This window comes from Rousettus aegyptiacus, unplaced genomic scaffold (genome assembly GCF_014176215.1).
Source record: "Rousettus aegyptiacus isolate mRouAeg1 unplaced genomic scaffold, mRouAeg1.p scaffold_m13_p_10, whole genome shotgun sequence".
Lineage (NCBI taxonomy): Eukaryota > Metazoa > Chordata > Mammalia > Chiroptera > Pteropodidae > Rousettus > Rousettus aegyptiacus.
This window is the reverse complement of record NW_023416285.1, coordinates 11784699-11802958: the sequence shown is the minus strand read 5'-3', so window position 1 is coordinate 11802958 and position 18260 is coordinate 11784699. Positions and strand designations below refer to the sequence as shown.

Sequence of the window (18260 nt, the reverse complement as noted above, 5' to 3'; positions counted from 1 at the left end):
TCACTAGGGGAGAGGGAGAGAGGAACTAATACGTTGGGTCTGATGATTAATTGTACTTCCTGGACATAAAAAGTTAGGGCTAAAAACTAATTTTTATTTTGAAAATTTTCAAGCATACAGCAAATTTTAAAGAATAATGTAATCTCCCATATCATCAATTTACCCAGTCAATAATTATTAACAATTTACTGTCATATTTTTCTTTATATTAGATTATACCTACACATGAACATGTTGGCTAAACTATTTGAAGGTCAGTTACAGATATGACCTGAACCTTTATTGAAAAGTATAAGTGGCTGTGATCGATAGAGTGATAGGCAGTAGTCTCTTCATTGTCTGACTTTATGAATATTCTAATGATTTTGTGGCTAACCGTAATTTACTAAAAATATTTTTATAGTAAAGTTCAGGTTATTTAACTTTGTCTCAGGCACGGTGAGAGAAATATGACTCTCTAGAAACATCTCGAAGTATGACTAGTGTCTATGACGAAAGAGGGCCCGAGCGCGTGAGTGTTGCAGGAAGGCGTTGGGCAGAGTGGGAAGTAACAGTTGGAGTAAGAAAGATGAGCAAGGCCACGGCCACAGGTGGCTGCGTCAGTTGCTTGAAAGAGTCCGAACTGTCTTCTGCAGAGACTGGGGAGTGGGACCGCGGGAGGGAAGGGGGAGCAGCTATCAGGTGGAACTTTTGGTGAGCGCACCTTAGTCCCTCAGCTGGGTCATTCCACTCCCCCGTGGCGTGAGGGTTCTTCCGGGAGCCAGTCATGCCCTTCAGTTCTGACCATCCTGAAGTGGGTTCCAGGACCTGGCCAAGACACAGGGGACAGTTCCGCGTGTAGGAACAAGCGTGGTGCCGCCGTCTCTGTCTGCCACAGCACCGTTTGGGCCCTCAGCCTGGTACCAGTCTGGGGACAGGGGATGGAGTCCCTGGTGTTTATAGCAGGGACTTTTTTATCCGCGTGATTTTTCTCTTTCAATTGAAATTGTTACACTGGGTCCATCCTTTGTACTCACAGTTTAGAGGAGAACCTAAAGGCTGTTTGGAGGTCCACAGAGCGGGGTTGGATTTGTAAGTTGACCCGAATTTCTTCTATTACCATCCAAATGTATTTCATGAAGCTTCTTGGGCTTTTTCAGATATTTTCAGTTACTTTATTTAGAAAATATCTTAGAGATTGGGATGCAGAAAGCAAAAAAGTTAGGGCAGCTACCAGCATTGACAAAGCTGTTTTCTCGTGGAAGGTAAAATCTGAGTTGCGATCCATGAAATACTTATTTATTAATGGTAATCAGAACATAGAACTTATACTATGTTAAATAGTCATTTCCTTTTCTAAAAAGAAGAATTGCGAAGTACGTGGGGATGTGTTCCATTTAGAAAAACTTGGCTCTAATTTGGGGGGCCAAGTGTAATTGCAGCTCCACCCCTAGTCCTGAAGACTGCCTCGTGTCGGAGGAGAGTAAGACACGAGACGGACAGGCAGGATTCGCTGGGGCGCACGGCGTTCCCAGGAGTCACAGATTGAACCTGCAGAGAGACATGTTCTTGAGAATTTCTAAGCGATCTCTAGCGCCACGTGCCACACAGCATGGACAGTGTGGGAAGCCACAGTGTCCGTGACACACGGGACTGTCAGGCTCACAGGAAATGAATCGCCACCTTGGCGAGCAGAGGGCCAGTCTCATCAGGACATTTTTGTGAAATTTCTAGGCAACCTAGAAATTAACCCCAGTAATTTGTCTGTATCAATAGTTAGGATGAGCTGTTAGAAAAAAAATTGCTTGTTACCAAGCAGGTCATGCTTCAAATCAGTTGTCAGGAGTTTGCAGGACAGTGAGATCGAATCTCCTTCCTCATTGAAGGGAAGAAAATGCATGGCTGGGCGTTCGTGGGAGTAGGACCCCCTGGGAGTCCCGCTAAAGCACAGGTGGATCAGGGAAGTTGGATGCTATCTGAGTTGGAGGGATTTGAGACGGCGAACTAAGGAATTTTCTCGATGTAGACGGCCTGGGCCTGGCCGAGGATGACTGATATAGAACCATAGTTAACAAAAGGGCCCAGAGACCTGTTACCTCGGTTTCATGATCGCAGGCGGCACCATTGGCCCAGGGTCTTCCTGGGAGGCCTTTGAAATCTCCGCGAAGTTAGACACCTGCCAATGGGAGGTGCCTGCTGCCCTAGGGTTTGTGCGGAGTGTCGCTTCGCGTTTCCGGATCGTTTCACCAATGTCGTGCGCGTCCCGAAGCCATGTGTACCATGAGGAGTGTGAGCTCACGCCTGCCTAGAAGAGACGAAGTCGCGGTCGTTAGGTCGAGAAGGAGGGGGAGACGTGGGGAAGAGTGTCCACAGTCTGACTTCAGGTGCCCTGAGAGATGACCAGAGGCCACCGGGGGCGCAGTGGGCGAGGTTATGAGTGAGTGACACCCACCTCGGGTGTCACTCAGAGCCAGCTGTTCTGGGGACATGGGCTTCGTTCTGTTCTGTTCCGAGCCCTCCTAATGCTGTCAGCTTTCTCCAAGGGCTCCCCAGTCTCTCGTATGGGGCGAATTGGGAGGCTTCTGCTGAGCCCAGGCACCTAGCGAAGAACCCTTAACAGGCGGCTTAAATCCACCGTGGTGGAGGGGTGTGGCTGTGGCGCTCACTGCTGCCCCCCAGTGGCAGTGTCCTGACATGGAAGGACCGCTCGCTTAAGAAGAGTAGGATGCCTTTAGGAAGGGGGCTGGTGGATCTTTGTCTTGAGCCATACGTTGTGAACTATCATGTCTATTTTAAAGAAAAAGTAACCATAGAAGCCCAGGGAGGGGCTTCTGAACAACCAAATACGAATTTTAGTTTGTAATTTCTGAGGTGGTTTAAAACAATATGACTTTATTATGTTTGTCATAAATGCAATCACTGATTTATTTTGAGAACTAGAGTATAACAGACTAATAAAGAAACTATAGAAATAATGTATAGGATTGTAGTTTAACTTCGATTTTGAATAATATGCTACACATATCTTTTTTGACATATAGCTTTATTCTTATATCGACCAAAACAAGTGACTTTGGAACCAGGTTTCTTGAAGTTGAATTCTGTCTCTGCCACTTGCTCTGGGGTGGTCTTGGCTTAATCTTTTCAGCTTCAGTTTTCTCCCGTTATTATCGTTTTCTGTATAACATTGTGCCTAAATATCTGTTACTGTGTTGATATGTAAGTAACTTATTTTATTTTCAACAGGGATCTCCGAAATAATCTTATTAGTAGTATAGACCCAGGTGCCTTTTGGGGACTGTCATCGCTAAAAAGATTGTAAGTGTTTGACTTGCTTGCTTATGAATTTGAACTGTTTCCTTTAGAAGTGACCGTTCATCTATTTTAAGTTTGCCACAATAAGAACAATGGGTTTTTAAGGATTTTTAGAAGTTCACCAGGCCAGATTTACGATAGAAAAACAATATATACTATAAGTGGCTTAAAAGGTTGTCAATTTGTATAGTAATTTGATTTGTTTGCTGGTAGATAGTTGTGTCCCTCTTATGCTAATAAAATTATCGCTGTATTGGCTTTGCCAGCTATCATCTGTGGATGGTTTTCCACTTATGAATGCATTCAGACTATTTCTCTTGTAAATGCCATATCAATTGAGGCTCCTTTCTATTAATGGTTTAAAATCTTGCCATCTGTGCCCAGCAGTGAGCCAGGCTCCAGAGATACAAAGGTAATTCGGGGACCCCTTAAGGGTTTGCATTCTAGTGGGATCACATGCACAGACCAAGCACCTGGTTATGGACTTGAATCTGCTTGTAAAGAGATGGAGCAGTGGCTCGAGTTTGGCCGCAAAGTGTTTTGGAAGCTGTCGGGCAGGGTTATGGAGCGCAGCCTTGAGCAGGCTGTAAGCAGCCTCCAGAAACAGCGATTAGGGAGTGGAGGGCAGCAACTAGATCAGCTTGATTTATAACAGCAAGTGTCACTCTCTCTCTGCTTCTTACTGGGGGCGACTGACACCGTGTTTGGATGGGGTGGTTTGAGCCTATGCCTGTGAACGTGAGTCCTCAGGTAGGAAGCAAGAGTGCTAAGTGCTAGACCTGCTGTATCAGAAACTCTGGGGCCCAGGTCAAACCATCTTTGTTTTAACTGTCTCTCCCTGTGATTCTGATGCTCACGTGTGAGAGCTTCTAGAATATTTTTCCCTCCAACACTTTTTTCCAAGGGGAGGGGTGTGACATCACACCACCAAACAGGATCACTTATTCTCCCCTTCTGTGATCCACACCACTGTATTCACCTCTTTTTGGAAGGAAGCTTTGTTTTTTTATTAGGATGATTAATGCTAACAGTATCTTCATGTTGAGAAAGAGGCTGAAGGAAATTGGACTGTTAATAAAAAGCAGTTACATTCAGATGTTTTAAAGACACTGCAGATTATCTTAGGTTCTCCATCTAGATCTTCATCCTTCAGTAAATAATGTATCAAGTACTGCCATTCAAAATAAATACATACATTTCTTGTTCAGTGGCATTTAATTGCTAATATCGTACCAGGCATTGCCTTTGCTTTTTTCATTGCAGTACACATTAAGTAGTCTCTTGTGTTCTTGCCTAGGAAGGTAATTGCCATTTATAACATTCTTCCCACTAGAAAATATATTTTTAATTCCAAATAGCTGATTTGTAATTGAATTTACAGTATCCAGTTTGCAAGCTGAGAGAGCCTTATATGTAAACTCGGTGAGATATAAAGATTCTGCAGTAGTAATGTTTGATAGTTGCTTATAGGTAAGGCACTTTTTCTTATGGAGACTTAAATTCATTCATTTCATTTGTGCATATCACTTGGCAACCACACGTAAAGTGTTTTTGTAAGTGTACCATATCTTTTTGCCTTTATTAGTTTGAATCAGGAAGATTCACTGGCTTCCTGCAGAATAAATTACCAGAAGTAGGTAAAAGCCAGACCCACTCAGTGTCTCTTTTTGCTTCATCAACAAATTCAAGCTGATTCTCAACCCGAATGAACACCCATTATCAATACCTAAATACTATTTTAAATAGATATAGCTATAATGAAATCGTTACCCAAAGAATCAATGGTAATTACACCATTTAATGCTCAGAGTTGAGACAAGATAATGAATAGAGCCCAGAAATGCTTGTTTAAGCAACAATTCACAAGACGAGGCTTCGTTTTCTTAAACAGTAAAACCCAGAAATAAAAAGAAAATCAGCTAGAATTAAAAAAAAAAAAAAAAAGTCCTGCATGATTAAATACTTAGCTTTAGTAGTCGGAAGGGCTGGAGCAAAGCACGCACAGATGAAGACTTGAATTGTTGAAGGTTCTTTTCTCAAACATTGCTGTCCTGAAGGCAGAGCTACGAAATCATGGGACGCTAGGGTCCCCTAAGCCACGAAACGTCTGAGGGGAAAACTTAGTGAGTAGGCACCCGATTCAGATGCCGTGTCCTTATTATCATTCGTCATCAGGCTAATGCATGTTCTTCCATTACCAGGTATCCAATTTAGAATCCAACAGTTTTTAGTTGAGAAGTGGGCAATGTAAATCGCTTCCTTAAAGAGTGTAACTCAGAGTGAAACTCCAAGAATATGGGGTACTCCCTTACAGTGAATAATACGGACATTGAAAAAAATACGATAAAAATATTTGTGAAAGTTTGGTGTGGAAAGCTTGTTCTAATTCTTTTATCGTGATTTAAAGTGACGAGTAATTCCAAATCTAAGAACTGATAAAAATTAAGGTCACTATATTTATAGTTTACTAAGCCCACTGATAAAAAATGATGAAAGCCACGCCATCTCATTTGAAAGTTACAGAAATTATCAGTTATTATCTCCCAATTAAAATGCAATCTCCCGATTAATGTGTAAAGTTGTGTTCACTGTCTTTGGTGTAAAGAAATATAGTGAAGAAAGAACAAAATATTTACCAAACATTTTACATAGATAAAAAGCAAAGAGTTCTATGGATTGAGGGGAAGAAAAAATATTTAGAAAGTAACATTTGATGGAAACTATATGAAGTTAGGCGTGACTGGGAAAAAATAATTAGGCCATTACCTAGATATTAAGTAATTTGGGTTGGAGACTAAATGATAGATAAAAGTAAAGTAAAAGCTTGACTCAGTTGTGTTTTCGTTACACTCAAAACTTCGGAATATTTAAGAAGTGAAGTTAGAAAGCTTTACAGATGTTCCAGATGTTCATGAGGAAGTAAAAGCTGCAGCATTAATTTTGACGATTTGCCCTCTTACCCATTGTCTGTTAGATGTTGTTCGAGGTTGTGTTCCCGTACTTCCCCCAGCGTAATCAACTGTTTAGGTCATCTAAGGAATTGTGTCACAGACGGTAAGATATATTGAGTCTAATTTGTACTTCTCCAGTTTTATCTGGAGTCATTTTATAGGAGGAAATGCTTGAAATACAGAGGACACTCTAAATAAACAGTATTTAGCCAGTACATGCCAGAAGTAGGTGAAAGCAAGGATTATTTCCAATCTTAGTGCCACCGTATCTCACTTGTGGTAGGTAAATATGTCAGAGATGCTTCAGAAAAGTTTCGTGTGGTACTTGGGTGCCGTTCTTGAATATTGAATGCATGAAACCTTCATCACCCAAGAGAACTAATTGAAGACACTTTTTCCCCTTTCTCCTTAGGGATCTGACAAATAATCGAATAGGATGTCTGAATGCAGACATATTTCGAGGACTCACCAATCTGGTTAGACTGTAAGTACATCTCTCTTTCCTATTAAGGTATAAGGAAAAATTTGAACCAGTAGCCAAATATTTATTAATATAAATATGTTTCATATTAAAGTAGCAACTAAAGTGGCAGGACTTCCGAATTTAACCATGGAGATACTTAGAATGTCATCAGAACATACTACATGACTGCACACATGGCCCACACAGACACACGGTGTGACATGTGCCCCAGAGAATATGAGCGTATTGAGAAACGTGATTGAAAGCTTTGCTCTTCTGGGAAAATTTCTTGGAAGAGGTAAAACTCGAGCCGACGGTCCAGAAGATTGCAGAGATTCAGACCTTTAGAAAGGAAAGGAAGCCAAGCAGGCGATGCTTGGAGGTGGCGTAAGAGCGAGGTCCATTTGTCAAGGAGAAGGCCAGTGGTACTAGGAGTAAAACGACCATTCGAACCCATCATGCCCCTGACCTAGTGATTTTGGATGAATCGTTTTAACTTTTCTGAGCTTTTCTGTTTTTCATCTGTAAAGGATCGATAGTATCTCAGTTATTACAAGTATTAATTAAAATTCAAATTATCTCATGTATATGTCTGTTATGTTTATATTTACTATATTATTATGTACTTATATTTATGTATAATATAAATATAGAATCATACACAAATAAGTATATATATTTTTTTAAAGGAGAGGCTCTGTTTCAGAGTAAGAAGAATTAAAGCCGATTATTTATAATGGAGCTTTATATGGAAGTATATAGAAAACAGGCTTAGAACTGAATCAACAATGGGAAGCCACAGAAAGACACATGTGAGAAAATGGCATAAAATCACGTTTTAGAGAAAAGCAGTTCGGGAAGGGAGCACGATAAAAGACATAGAGGATCCGAGATAGAATTTGTTGCATAAGGATTATTTGTGCCTGGTTCTTTCTCTCTGTAGCTTTTTAGAATATTATATTTCAAGTTAATTTTGAAAAAAACTGTCGGGGCCTAAATAGTACGATGATTTCATCTGTACAGTATGTAAGGGGACCTCGAGACAATTGGTAGACGAGAACAAAGTACTCCTGCTTCTGCTTAGCCTTATAATATTTTTCAGTGTGTCCTTTAAGTTGGGGGAAAGACAAATGACCTAATTTATGTTTTTAAATAAAAGATTGATTTTGTATACTACTTCACTCATAACTCAAAATTAATTGGATCAGTTGCATTTTTCTATTTCGTGACTGGACTGTAAATGATTTTGTTTCAATACTTTTATTTCTTCTGGAGAGTTTTGTATTTTTAGTTTGGAGGACTGCATAAGAAGTGGCAAAATGAGGCATCGTGAAGAAAACAATTTGTTATATTTTTGCTTAGCTGTGTCTTAAGCGATGAAAAAGAGTCTGGGGTTTACTATTTTGTTGATTTTAATTCTAGAAAGCTTTGACGTGGGGATCTGACCCATTAGCAAATGTTCCCTAGGCAAAAGAGGATGGGAGGTATGTTAGGACAGTTTACTGGTTTCTTAAGGTTTCTTTTGATTCTTGCCTCACAAGCTAAAATTTTTGGAGGTTTTAGAGCTTGGGTCATTTATCTCTCTCTCCTCTCTCTCTCTCTCTCTCTCTCTCTCTCTCTCTCTCTCTTTAACCAATTATCTGATACCTGTTGTGAGAATTTACAAGATTGTGGAACACAATAGACATTTATCTAAGCGAATCATTAAACCATAAAAATTACACTACCAAATTTGCTACTTTGAGATTTGGTTGAGACGACTTTGCAGCCCATGTAATAAATTGCCGTGGCTCTTTTAAATGCAGCAATCTACGGCATTTACAGACACATACCTGACCCATAACGTTTAAATACTGTCCCAAAACATTTTGCTAATTGAGGTAGCTTCTTAACACTCAAGAATTGGGGTAGACAAAATTGGTGAAGGTGGTCGAAATGTACAAAATTCCAGTTACTGGGTATGTCAGTCCTGGGGATGTAACGCACAGCATGGTGACTGTAGTTAAAATACTGCATTACATATTTGAGAGTCGCTAAGTGAGTCGATCTTCAAAATTTTCACACAAGAAAAAAATTGTAATATTTGTAAAATATTATAAAAAATATATGTCGATGGATGTCAAATAAACTTGTGATAATCATTTTACAGTATATACATATATCAAATCATTTTGTATTTCTAAAACTCAGAACAATGTTATATATCAATTCTATCTTAATTTAGAAAAAAATTTAAAGAACTAATTCTTTAGCAGGTGGAGAAAAAGATAAGTAAAACTCCCACCAACCCCCCCTTCCAAAAACAACACTAGTGAATGCCGAATGCATTGCAGCCGTGTTGCTCATGATAACTTCAGTTGCCCTACGGTTATGGACAGAGAAGGTTTAGACACGTGTTTTAAACAGACTGCTGTTGTCGCCAGATTTCTGAGTTCTCTGAGCCAGGCCGTATGCTGATCACGAAAGCTAGTAACAGATCTCTCATCATTAAAACAAGTGTTGGCTTTGGAGGTTTAGCTTAAAAATTCAAAGGTAACTTCGTTAAAATATGTGAGAGGCTTCAGTGAACATGGGTGTCTGTCTGTGTGTGTTGAGGGATGGATCTCTTTCTCTGTTGATGAAGTCTGGGGAAGAATTACCCTAGAGAAGTGAGGCCAAACCTGAGAGCTCTCACCCACCCATCCCACCCTCACACCAGAAAAACTGGACAGACCCAAGATCCAGGGGACCCGTAGCAGACTTCTGTGATGTCACCGCCCTTCTCTGGGAAGGTTACTGACGGAGAAATTGTCAGGAGATCAACACACTGAAAGCTTTCCTATTTTTCCCTTTGTAATGGATTTTGATCAGTTTAAAACCTGTATTTTTTTCTCTAAGAATTATACTTTATTATTTTTCTATCAGAAATAATTGACATGGGACAGTTATAAGAACTTTATACAATTAAAAATGTACTGATGTCGTTAAATAGTAAAACCATGTAAAGATAGGAAGGAAAAGTTAAATCTCCCTTCACTCCAACACGTCACCCCGAGGTAGCTGTACTAACGATTTGGTGTGTACATTTTCAGATTTTCTATCACCCCACAAATACAGAGGTATACGTATGGGGCTTTAAAATATCACTATACTAAGCAATTTACATTTTAGAAAAAATACCGACCCATCACGAATATTCTTTGAGTACGTGTTGATTTAGTTCATGCTTGTTCCTTGCTACACAATGTTTCAAGTATGAAGCATTATAATTGAGTCAGTTTATTCCTCTGTTACAAGAGATGCCATTCGATGGCATTTTCCCCCCGTTTTACAAAATGCCCTTGTGAACAGCCCCGTATATACACAGACGATGCAACCACACACGTTAAACTTACAGGAATTCAAATATATCTGTTTAACAAAAAGTAAGTAAATAAAGACATTTTAAGCCAGAGTGTAAGAAACAACTGAAGAGTGGGAGTGGGGGCGGGGTACATAATGCACCTGCCGCTCCATGCAGCGAGCTTATTAGGACAGGGGAGCAGTGACTTTGCTGTACCTGTTTTCATTCTCAGTTTTCTTTTGCCTTTTTTTTTTTTATAAGCATCTCAGAACTGGATTCTAGTGTTTTAAAATATGAGTATGTTATTTATGGCCCCTGAACTGAAGCCAGTTCCTTCGTTTGGTGTTCCGCCAAATAGCGGTCTTTCCCAACCCTGGAGGAAAAATGGGTTTGTGTTGGGATTTACTAGGAGGATGGAATGTCTCCCTCCAACGTGATGTTCTCCGTCGTGGTTTCTGAGAGAAAAATCTACCAAGACCTCATAATTAGAATAAAATACCTAATAATTAGAATACAGTGCTTCCTGTAAGATGCAACTATTTTGTTTATACTTAAAGTCTTTATTTGTAGGGGAAAATTTTATTCCAAGTTACTATTATGGAATCGTTCGGCATCTTAAAAAAAACAAAACTTAATTATATGAGGGATCTCCCTGCACTCATCACCAAGTTTCAACACCAATCTCATTTTAGTTACATCTTCCATTTCATCTTCTTACCTACGTTATTTTAAACAAATCCCAATAATCATATAATTACATATACGATAGCTTCATAAAAGTATAGTTTTTCATTTTGATGGCATCTAAGTTACTTTCTTGAAATGTTTTTGTGATTTACGCTCCCATTGGCAATACCTTTTTCGAAATCCACATTTGGTATCCATTCTGATAGGCAGAGAAAGGAAAAGGCATCTGTTTTACTGTTCTTTTAATTTACAGATATTCTTTTTTATTTGTTTTTAAGTTCCTAAGGAATTCTGTAAGGATCAGAATTATTTTATCATGCCCTTTTATATACCAAAAGACACATATAAAAACCAATTCTGTGGTATTCTGATTGAAGTTCGTTACGTATCAATTTGTGAAGGATTGTCATTTGTGTGGTATTAAGTCTTCACCTCCAGAAATTCATTGCTGCAGGTGTCATGGGAACAGCTGATTTCTCCCAGACCAATTCTCTTCCCTCTCCCCACTGGGGAGTCCATCTGCCTGATTGTCACTTTCTCCCACACTTGAAGCATTCAACCCGGACTTCCAAGACCTCCTGACAGGTCTTAAGACCTCTTCCTTGAGAACTCTAGATCTAAGTTATATCTATCCCTGATACCAGAGCAGGCACAGAACTGACTGATCTTGGGCTGGGTAGGTCATACTGCTGCTCTCCCGGAGCCCGCAGTCCCATTTGAAGGTTAGAATCCTCCCGCAGGTGAGTTCCACATCCTGAACAGTCAGCCACCACCACTGAGCACCTGTTGTATACCTCAGCATGTTACTGGTTGCCAGAGGTTCCCCAAAAAGTAAGACAACACAGGTCCCTCCTTTGCTGGAGCTCATAGTCATGGAAGAAATACTTCCCTCAAATCACTATGGGTGTTACAGACTCCTCAAATTGTAGCATAGGGTGTTCCGGATTTTAATTCATACAAAATTCTGCAAGGGTTCAGGCAGGTATTTTTAAAGCCGTTTGATGCAAGGGAAAATAAGAGAAAAGGCCAACACTGAATTATATTCTGTATCTTTCATTTGAAACCCTGGACTCATTCCACTTTGCTGATGTTTCTTGCTCAGTTACTGTGGGTTGCTGTGGCTGGTCATTTGGGGTCATCCCTTCTTTTGGCTTCTTAAATAATAGTGAATACGTGAAGAGTAATTCTTGTTGCAATGAGCGCACGCCTAAAGATCTGGTTCAGTAAGGTAACTTTCAAGTTCATCTGATATTTGATAGGAAAGTCCTTATCCAACAGTGATCACTTTTAAATAATCTTGTTTACTGCTTTGTATAAGGTTAAGAACTGTTTTCTTCTTCAGCCTTGGAGAAATGTTTCCTACTTGTTCCCTCTCTATAAGATCTGAAACAACTTTTATAAATTCTTTACAATATTTAATGATTATAGAACACTTTAGGAAATATGAAGTAGTATAAAATGATACATAATTGTTAGCATGTTTAAATGTGAAATTTTCTTTTTTTCAGAAACCTGTCAGGGAATTTGTTTTCTTCATTATCTCAAGGAACTTTTGATTACCTTGGATCATTACGGTCTTTGTAAGTAAGAACTTTTTCTCCTGTTTTGATAAATATATCTTAGTTTTGGAAAATTAAAAATTAATGGTTTAAGAGACTTCATGGGGAAAATCTTGTGATTTTGCAGAAATTAGAATCTTTCTTGAGAGCTTGCATTCACGTTGACAATACCGTAAACCTTAATAAAATGTGTTTCAGACAGAGACAACCATTTTCTCCGTAGAATACTATCAGTTTATATTTTGAGAAAATAAATTGGTAATTCTTTCTCTTCGACTTTGTTTTCAAATTAGGAAACATTTTGTTATTTGACTAATTAAATCTCTGAAGTGTAAAATATTCCTTCCTCTGAAGAATATGTACTTACGAATTTTTTATGCTTTAAGAATTTTACATTCTGTAACCCCTTCCCCAAACTGAATTCACAACTTATTACATTTCTAGGAATGTTTGTGCCAAATGCCTGCTTCATGAAGTCAGCGTAAGATTATATTAACACAGTTCCCTGTAGCTTTAGAACTGGCTGATCCCCCCCCCCAACCCCCACCCCTGAAGACAGTTTTGTTAATTGCAAGATCATATAGGCATTACTTCTGAAAGTAACTGTATTTCCAGATAAACCTTCTCATATTTCAAACTGTAAATTATACCGATTTCTATTGGAATTATTTAAATGCGCTGTTCTTCACATTGTGTAGAATTCACGGGATCAAGCTACTTTTTCCAAGGAAAATTATCTTCCCTACCAGGTTCCTTCATTTTTTGTGGACTTCCTCCTCCTCCCTTTCCTATATCTGTTCCTTCCCTCTTTCTCCCTGTTTCTAGTCAACTTTTTAAGCCCCATCATTTAAATCTCATTAAGCAGTTTCACTGGGACATAGCTTTAGGCGGGGCATTCATCCAGCTCCTCGCCATTGCGGCAGACGCACGTGTGTGTACTTCCAGAGTCACGCCGGGTCAAGCTCGAGCTGGTCCCTTTTTTTTGGTGCTGCTGTCGTTCTTCTCCAGGAGGCTGCTTTTTAGCAAAAACATCTCCTTCTGGCACAGTCAGTGGATTCAAGTCAGGCATCGCCATGAAGTTTGGGAGCAACAACTATAAAAAAAGACTGGGATCTGAGACCCTTGGCGGCAGCGACGTGGAAAGAATTTTTATCCAAAATTTGGGAGAAATTGCCAGTGTTTTTAGCCGGTAGTGCTAGAAACTGTCCAGAAGGTGGTGCTTAAAAATTAGAAGTCACTTTGATCATCCTTGTTATTATTTTTAAAGTTACTTTCTCTTTGCTCTATTTCATCCAATCTTGCCCCCCCACACTTTTTTTTTTTTTTTTTTGCCAAAACTAATGAGAAGAAGCCTGTGCAAATGCATAGTCAGTGTTTGAAAGAAACATGGTTATATTTGCTCCTTGCACTTTGTTGATTTATTTGCAGAACACGTTGCAGTCTATTTTAGTTAACACTTTCAATTTGCTCCCCCTGTAACGTAATGTCCCCCAGGTTGGCGGGGCACAGTGTCTGCACTTATTTTTATTCGCTGGACTTAGTGAAACGTGTGGTTCATGCATAGCCAGTGCTTCATAAAAAAAGTATTCAAGAAATTATTGTGCTTATAGTCAAGCTATGTATGTCCTCTTAGTTTCTTATGCCCAAGTGCCAAATTATAAACTTTCTTACCATATATAAAGGTAATTCTTTATTTTCTTTGATACCAAGTATTTCTTTAATATCAGGTATTATATTGTTGATTGGTTGTATCTGTATTCTTTAAGTCTGTGAATAACTGTGGTCTCACTTGGCACACAGCAGAAAGTGTCAGAAAGGTGCAAATTCCCTTGAGGAATTTACACTCTGGTCAGACAGACAATATAATTATGTGAAACAGTCATCTGTCGCTTTATGTTGCCGAAATTGACAGGAGAGTTTGTAGGCGTTTAAGTCAAGAACATGGCAAGGATGGCTGGCAAAGTTGAGGAAGGCTTCAAGATCTGGTATTAGTGTCACATGCCTTCAGATGAGTGGGTAAAGTTTGATAGAGGAAAGGATGGGGCTTTGGGATTCCAGAACCCTGGGATTAAGGAGTTTGTTACGTAGATGAGGGATAATGGTTAGATTTTGTTTGCATAGCAGCTTTGGTTGAAAGCAGAGTCAATCCCAGGATCAGTGGGGACCATGCTGGAGTCTGACATCACAGATAATGTCATTGGGAAGGAGGAGACCATAACCAGCCGACGGTGTATGGGTGTGCCATGAGCCCAGTCAGGGTGAGACGCAGCATGTTCACCATCCAGAGCGTAAGCCAGTATAAAGCAAAAGTGCCGTTTAACTTCATTCACCATAATCTCTGATTTGTTTTTCGTACTCGACAGAGAATTTCAGACTGAGTATCTTTTGTGTGATTGTAACATACTATGGATGCATCGCTGGGTAAAGGAGAGAAACGTCACAGTACGGGACACACGGTGTGTTTACCCCAAGTCTCTGCAGGCCCAGCCGGTCACAGGTGTGAAGCAGGAGTTGTTGACATGCGGTAAGAGAGAAAAGCTCAGAAAGCATTTACCGTATTTTATTTGCCACCATGTTTTTCTTGACAGACTGTAAAATTCCCTTTACACTTTGACGGGACTGATTACAGCCATTAATCTTTATAGATTTGATAATATTTAGTTTATACTAACAGTTAAGTCAGCTGGATAAAAAACAAAACATTTTTTTCGATTGGTATTTAAGGTTCTTAGGTTGTGACTGTCATTATGGAAACCAACGTCAGAGACTAGTGTAGATCTTCAGATTTTCTATCAACTGGCAAATTAGGAATTGATTGATAGTAATAAAATCCCAAATGCAATCCCGTTTGTTGATGGGAGTGTGAATTGATACAGTCTTTTTGAAATATAGTTTGGCAATATGTATCCGTGTGCTTAAAAATTGGTACAATTTGATCTAGTAATTTCTACACGTAAGGGTTTATTTTTAGGAAATGATCGGCTATATATGTAAATCTTCAGATGTAGTATATAACAATACCTGAAATTCTCAAAAATAGAGTGTTAGTTTAATTATTTGTGATACATCCATTCATAGTATACAGCTATTGAAAAAAATCATTATTTTGAAAACTATCAGAAGACTCAAGGGAAATAATACATTTGCCATGTGGTAAATGAAAAAAGAAAACAAAAACAAAAACAGCCCTTAAAATGTTAGGAGATTCCAGTTTGGTCTTCATGTTTGGAAATAAACAATCCTATCATTTTTTTCCTTTTCTCTTTATAATCATTTTCATTGTTGGTGTTTCACAAGTAAAATAGGCTCATTGGATAAAAATTAAGATTTATGAAAGAAATAATGAATACATACATCTAATTATGATGTACACTTTAAATATGTTACAGCTTTGTTAATTATACTGAAAGCTGAAAAAACCTTAAAAAAAAAACAAAAACAAAAACCCATGTTACATTATCATCACTCATCACTCAAAGGTAGCTCATATCAAAGATACCTTGGTGTATTCTGCATCTTTTTTTCTCTGTTTTGAGTAAAATATATTCTCATGCTATTTAATGACCTTCTTTAACTTGAGATAATGTAAATTTATTTTCTCATTCTATAAAAAAATGCATACCAATCCATTTTATAGATGTAGTCAGAACTATGGAACTTTCTTATTACTGCACTTTTAAATCGTTGATAATTTCTCACTCCATAAACAGTGCAAGGATTAATTTCCTTCTATACCTCTTTGCATATATGCTGACATCTTTTAGGATAAACTACTACTAAAAGTAGAATTGTTGTGTTAGACAATGGACTAAATATTTTAAAGGCTTTTAATGAGCCCATGATATTTGCATAATTTTTGCATATATGTTCAAAATTTATTTTTCTGAGTGGAAGGAATTATATCAGCTTTTTAAAAGTGATTATAATATATGGGATCACAGAAGCCTTTCTCTCTTTTTCTTAAACATTCTAAATTTTCTGCAACGAGAATGCAGTACTTTTATAACGAGAAACCAGTGGTTTAATTAAAAGTAATACAATTTCTAAAATATATTTTTAAATTGTATATATATATCAGTATTTACCCATCACCAGTTCCATTCTCCAGGTTTAAGTAACATTTTACATTTTGTTCTTTTAGTATTGCTTCTGTGATAATCTGATAGTCTTGTGATACGACTGTGAAGGAATAACTCTAAATGTCAGAACTGATTATGAAATGGTTTCATTTTAATTTTGCTAATTTTGTTTTCATCTGGGACCCACTTATCTCAGTAGCAGCCATATTTAGAGCTAGCATTTAAATGTTGGTTACTGAGGAATATTTGCTTTTGCATTTCTAAAGTTTTAATCAGAATTTCCATAACTTTTAATTTTGGAGTATGAATATAGTATTGTATTTGTTTACCGTGTCTTTGTTTTACCATCCCTAGATCCTCCCCTTGAGTTACCATCTTTCTACATGACTCCTTCTCATCGCCAAGTTGTGTTTGAAGGTGATAGCCTTCCCTTCCAGTGCATGGCTTCATATATTGATCAGGACATGCAAGTGTTATGGTATCAGGATGGGCGAATAGTTGAAACTGATGAATCACAAGGTATCTTTGTTGAAAAGAATATGATTCACAACTGCTCATTGATTGCAAGGTAAAACTTTTTTGAATGAGTTGTGTCTAGATTTTATCATTAGAGAATTGTAGTGTTTGAATTTGAATCAATATTTTACCTTCTTGCATTTAAAAATGCAAACATATGTATTTCCTTTTCCTGTTTGTTACTCACTTTGTAAAATTAAATAGCTGTCTTTTCCATCCAGTTTTGCAGTGAAAAAAAAAAAGCATAGGATAAAGGGGAAATTGTTAAAAAGTCGAAGATCTTTTGTTTAAAGTTTTAGAGGGAAAAATAGAAACTCTTAGTGACAAACTTAATTTCTAACCATTTCCTGCTGCTAAGCTCAAATTTTCAATTTTAAAAATTACCCAGCATCTGGCCTGGTTAGTACTCGAATGGGAGACCACCTGGAAAGATCAGGTGCTGTAGGTGTGTAAAAAAAAAAAAGAAAGAATTACATAATTTTCACTGTCTTATGCTTAATGCTACATTTTAAGGGTCTTTCTCTACCCCACTAGTATAAAAGAATATACTGTCAGTTCTGTTAACCCCATTATTGGTGTCAGCACCAAAATAGTTAATGCACATGAACTTTACAAAGTGCAAAAAAAAACAAAAAAAAAAACCCACAGTATAAAAAGATATATATGATCACTCGTCATATATTTTCTTTAGGTAAAAATCTTAATATGTGGGCATTGAATCTTTTTCTTTCTCATGTCTCTGTGTGTCTGTCTCTCTTTCTTCTCCCACCAGTTTCTTAAACACAAAACTTGGCTTGAATTTTTAAGAGTAGATCCCAAACATCAGGTAATATCAATACTGTATGCACAGTCCAGAGTTAAAAGTATCACAGCAGACTCACAGAAGTGACGTGAAAAAATTATCAAGAAACTAAAGGTTCCCTGAGTTGAGAATTATGTCTGCGAATTTTGCGATAGAATATTTTATTTTATAATTTGTTTCTCTACTGAGATTTTCTCTTTTTTTAGAAGCATATTTTTATTTATGTCTTATAACATATTTATAGCAGATGCTTTTAACTCCTCGCCAGCTAATTCTAACATCTAGGTCATCTTGGGACCATCACTGATTGTTTTTCATTTGACTATTTCAATATATATATTTCTAGTAATGTCAGATTTTGTTCTGGACATTGTAAAAGATTCCCTGGTGATAATTTCACAAGTATATACATAATGTTAAAACTCATCAAATTGTACATTTTAATCAGTTATCATATGACTAGATAATTGACAAATGATACGACAGTATAGCTTTAAAAATATGTAGGACCCTTTTCTGATAAGAGTTTTAATTAATTTAGAACCCTTTATTTTTACGATAAAGTAACTAGATTAACTTCACAAATT

The 18260-nt window shown here is 37.9% G+C and overlaps 1 protein-coding gene across 2 annotated transcripts in view; it reads left to right on the top strand.

Annotated features, from left to right (window-relative positions):
• The window catches only part of ADGRA3 (adhesion G protein-coupled receptor A3), a 95347-nt gene that overhangs the window by 31073 nt on the left and 46014 nt on the right, over window positions 1–18260 (top strand). For both annotated transcript variants that reach the window (XM_036227552.1, XM_016121270.2), the window contains exons 3-7: window positions 3226–3297; window positions 6658–6729; window positions 12226–12297; window positions 14640–14800; window positions 16710–16923. In XM_036227552.1, the coding sequence (XP_036083445.1) occupies window positions 3226–3297; window positions 6658–6729; window positions 12226–12297; window positions 14640–14800; window positions 16710–16923 (591 nt within the window). The remainder of the gene's footprint in view (window positions 1–3225; window positions 3298–6657; window positions 6730–12225; window positions 12298–14639; window positions 14801–16709; window positions 16924–18260) is intronic.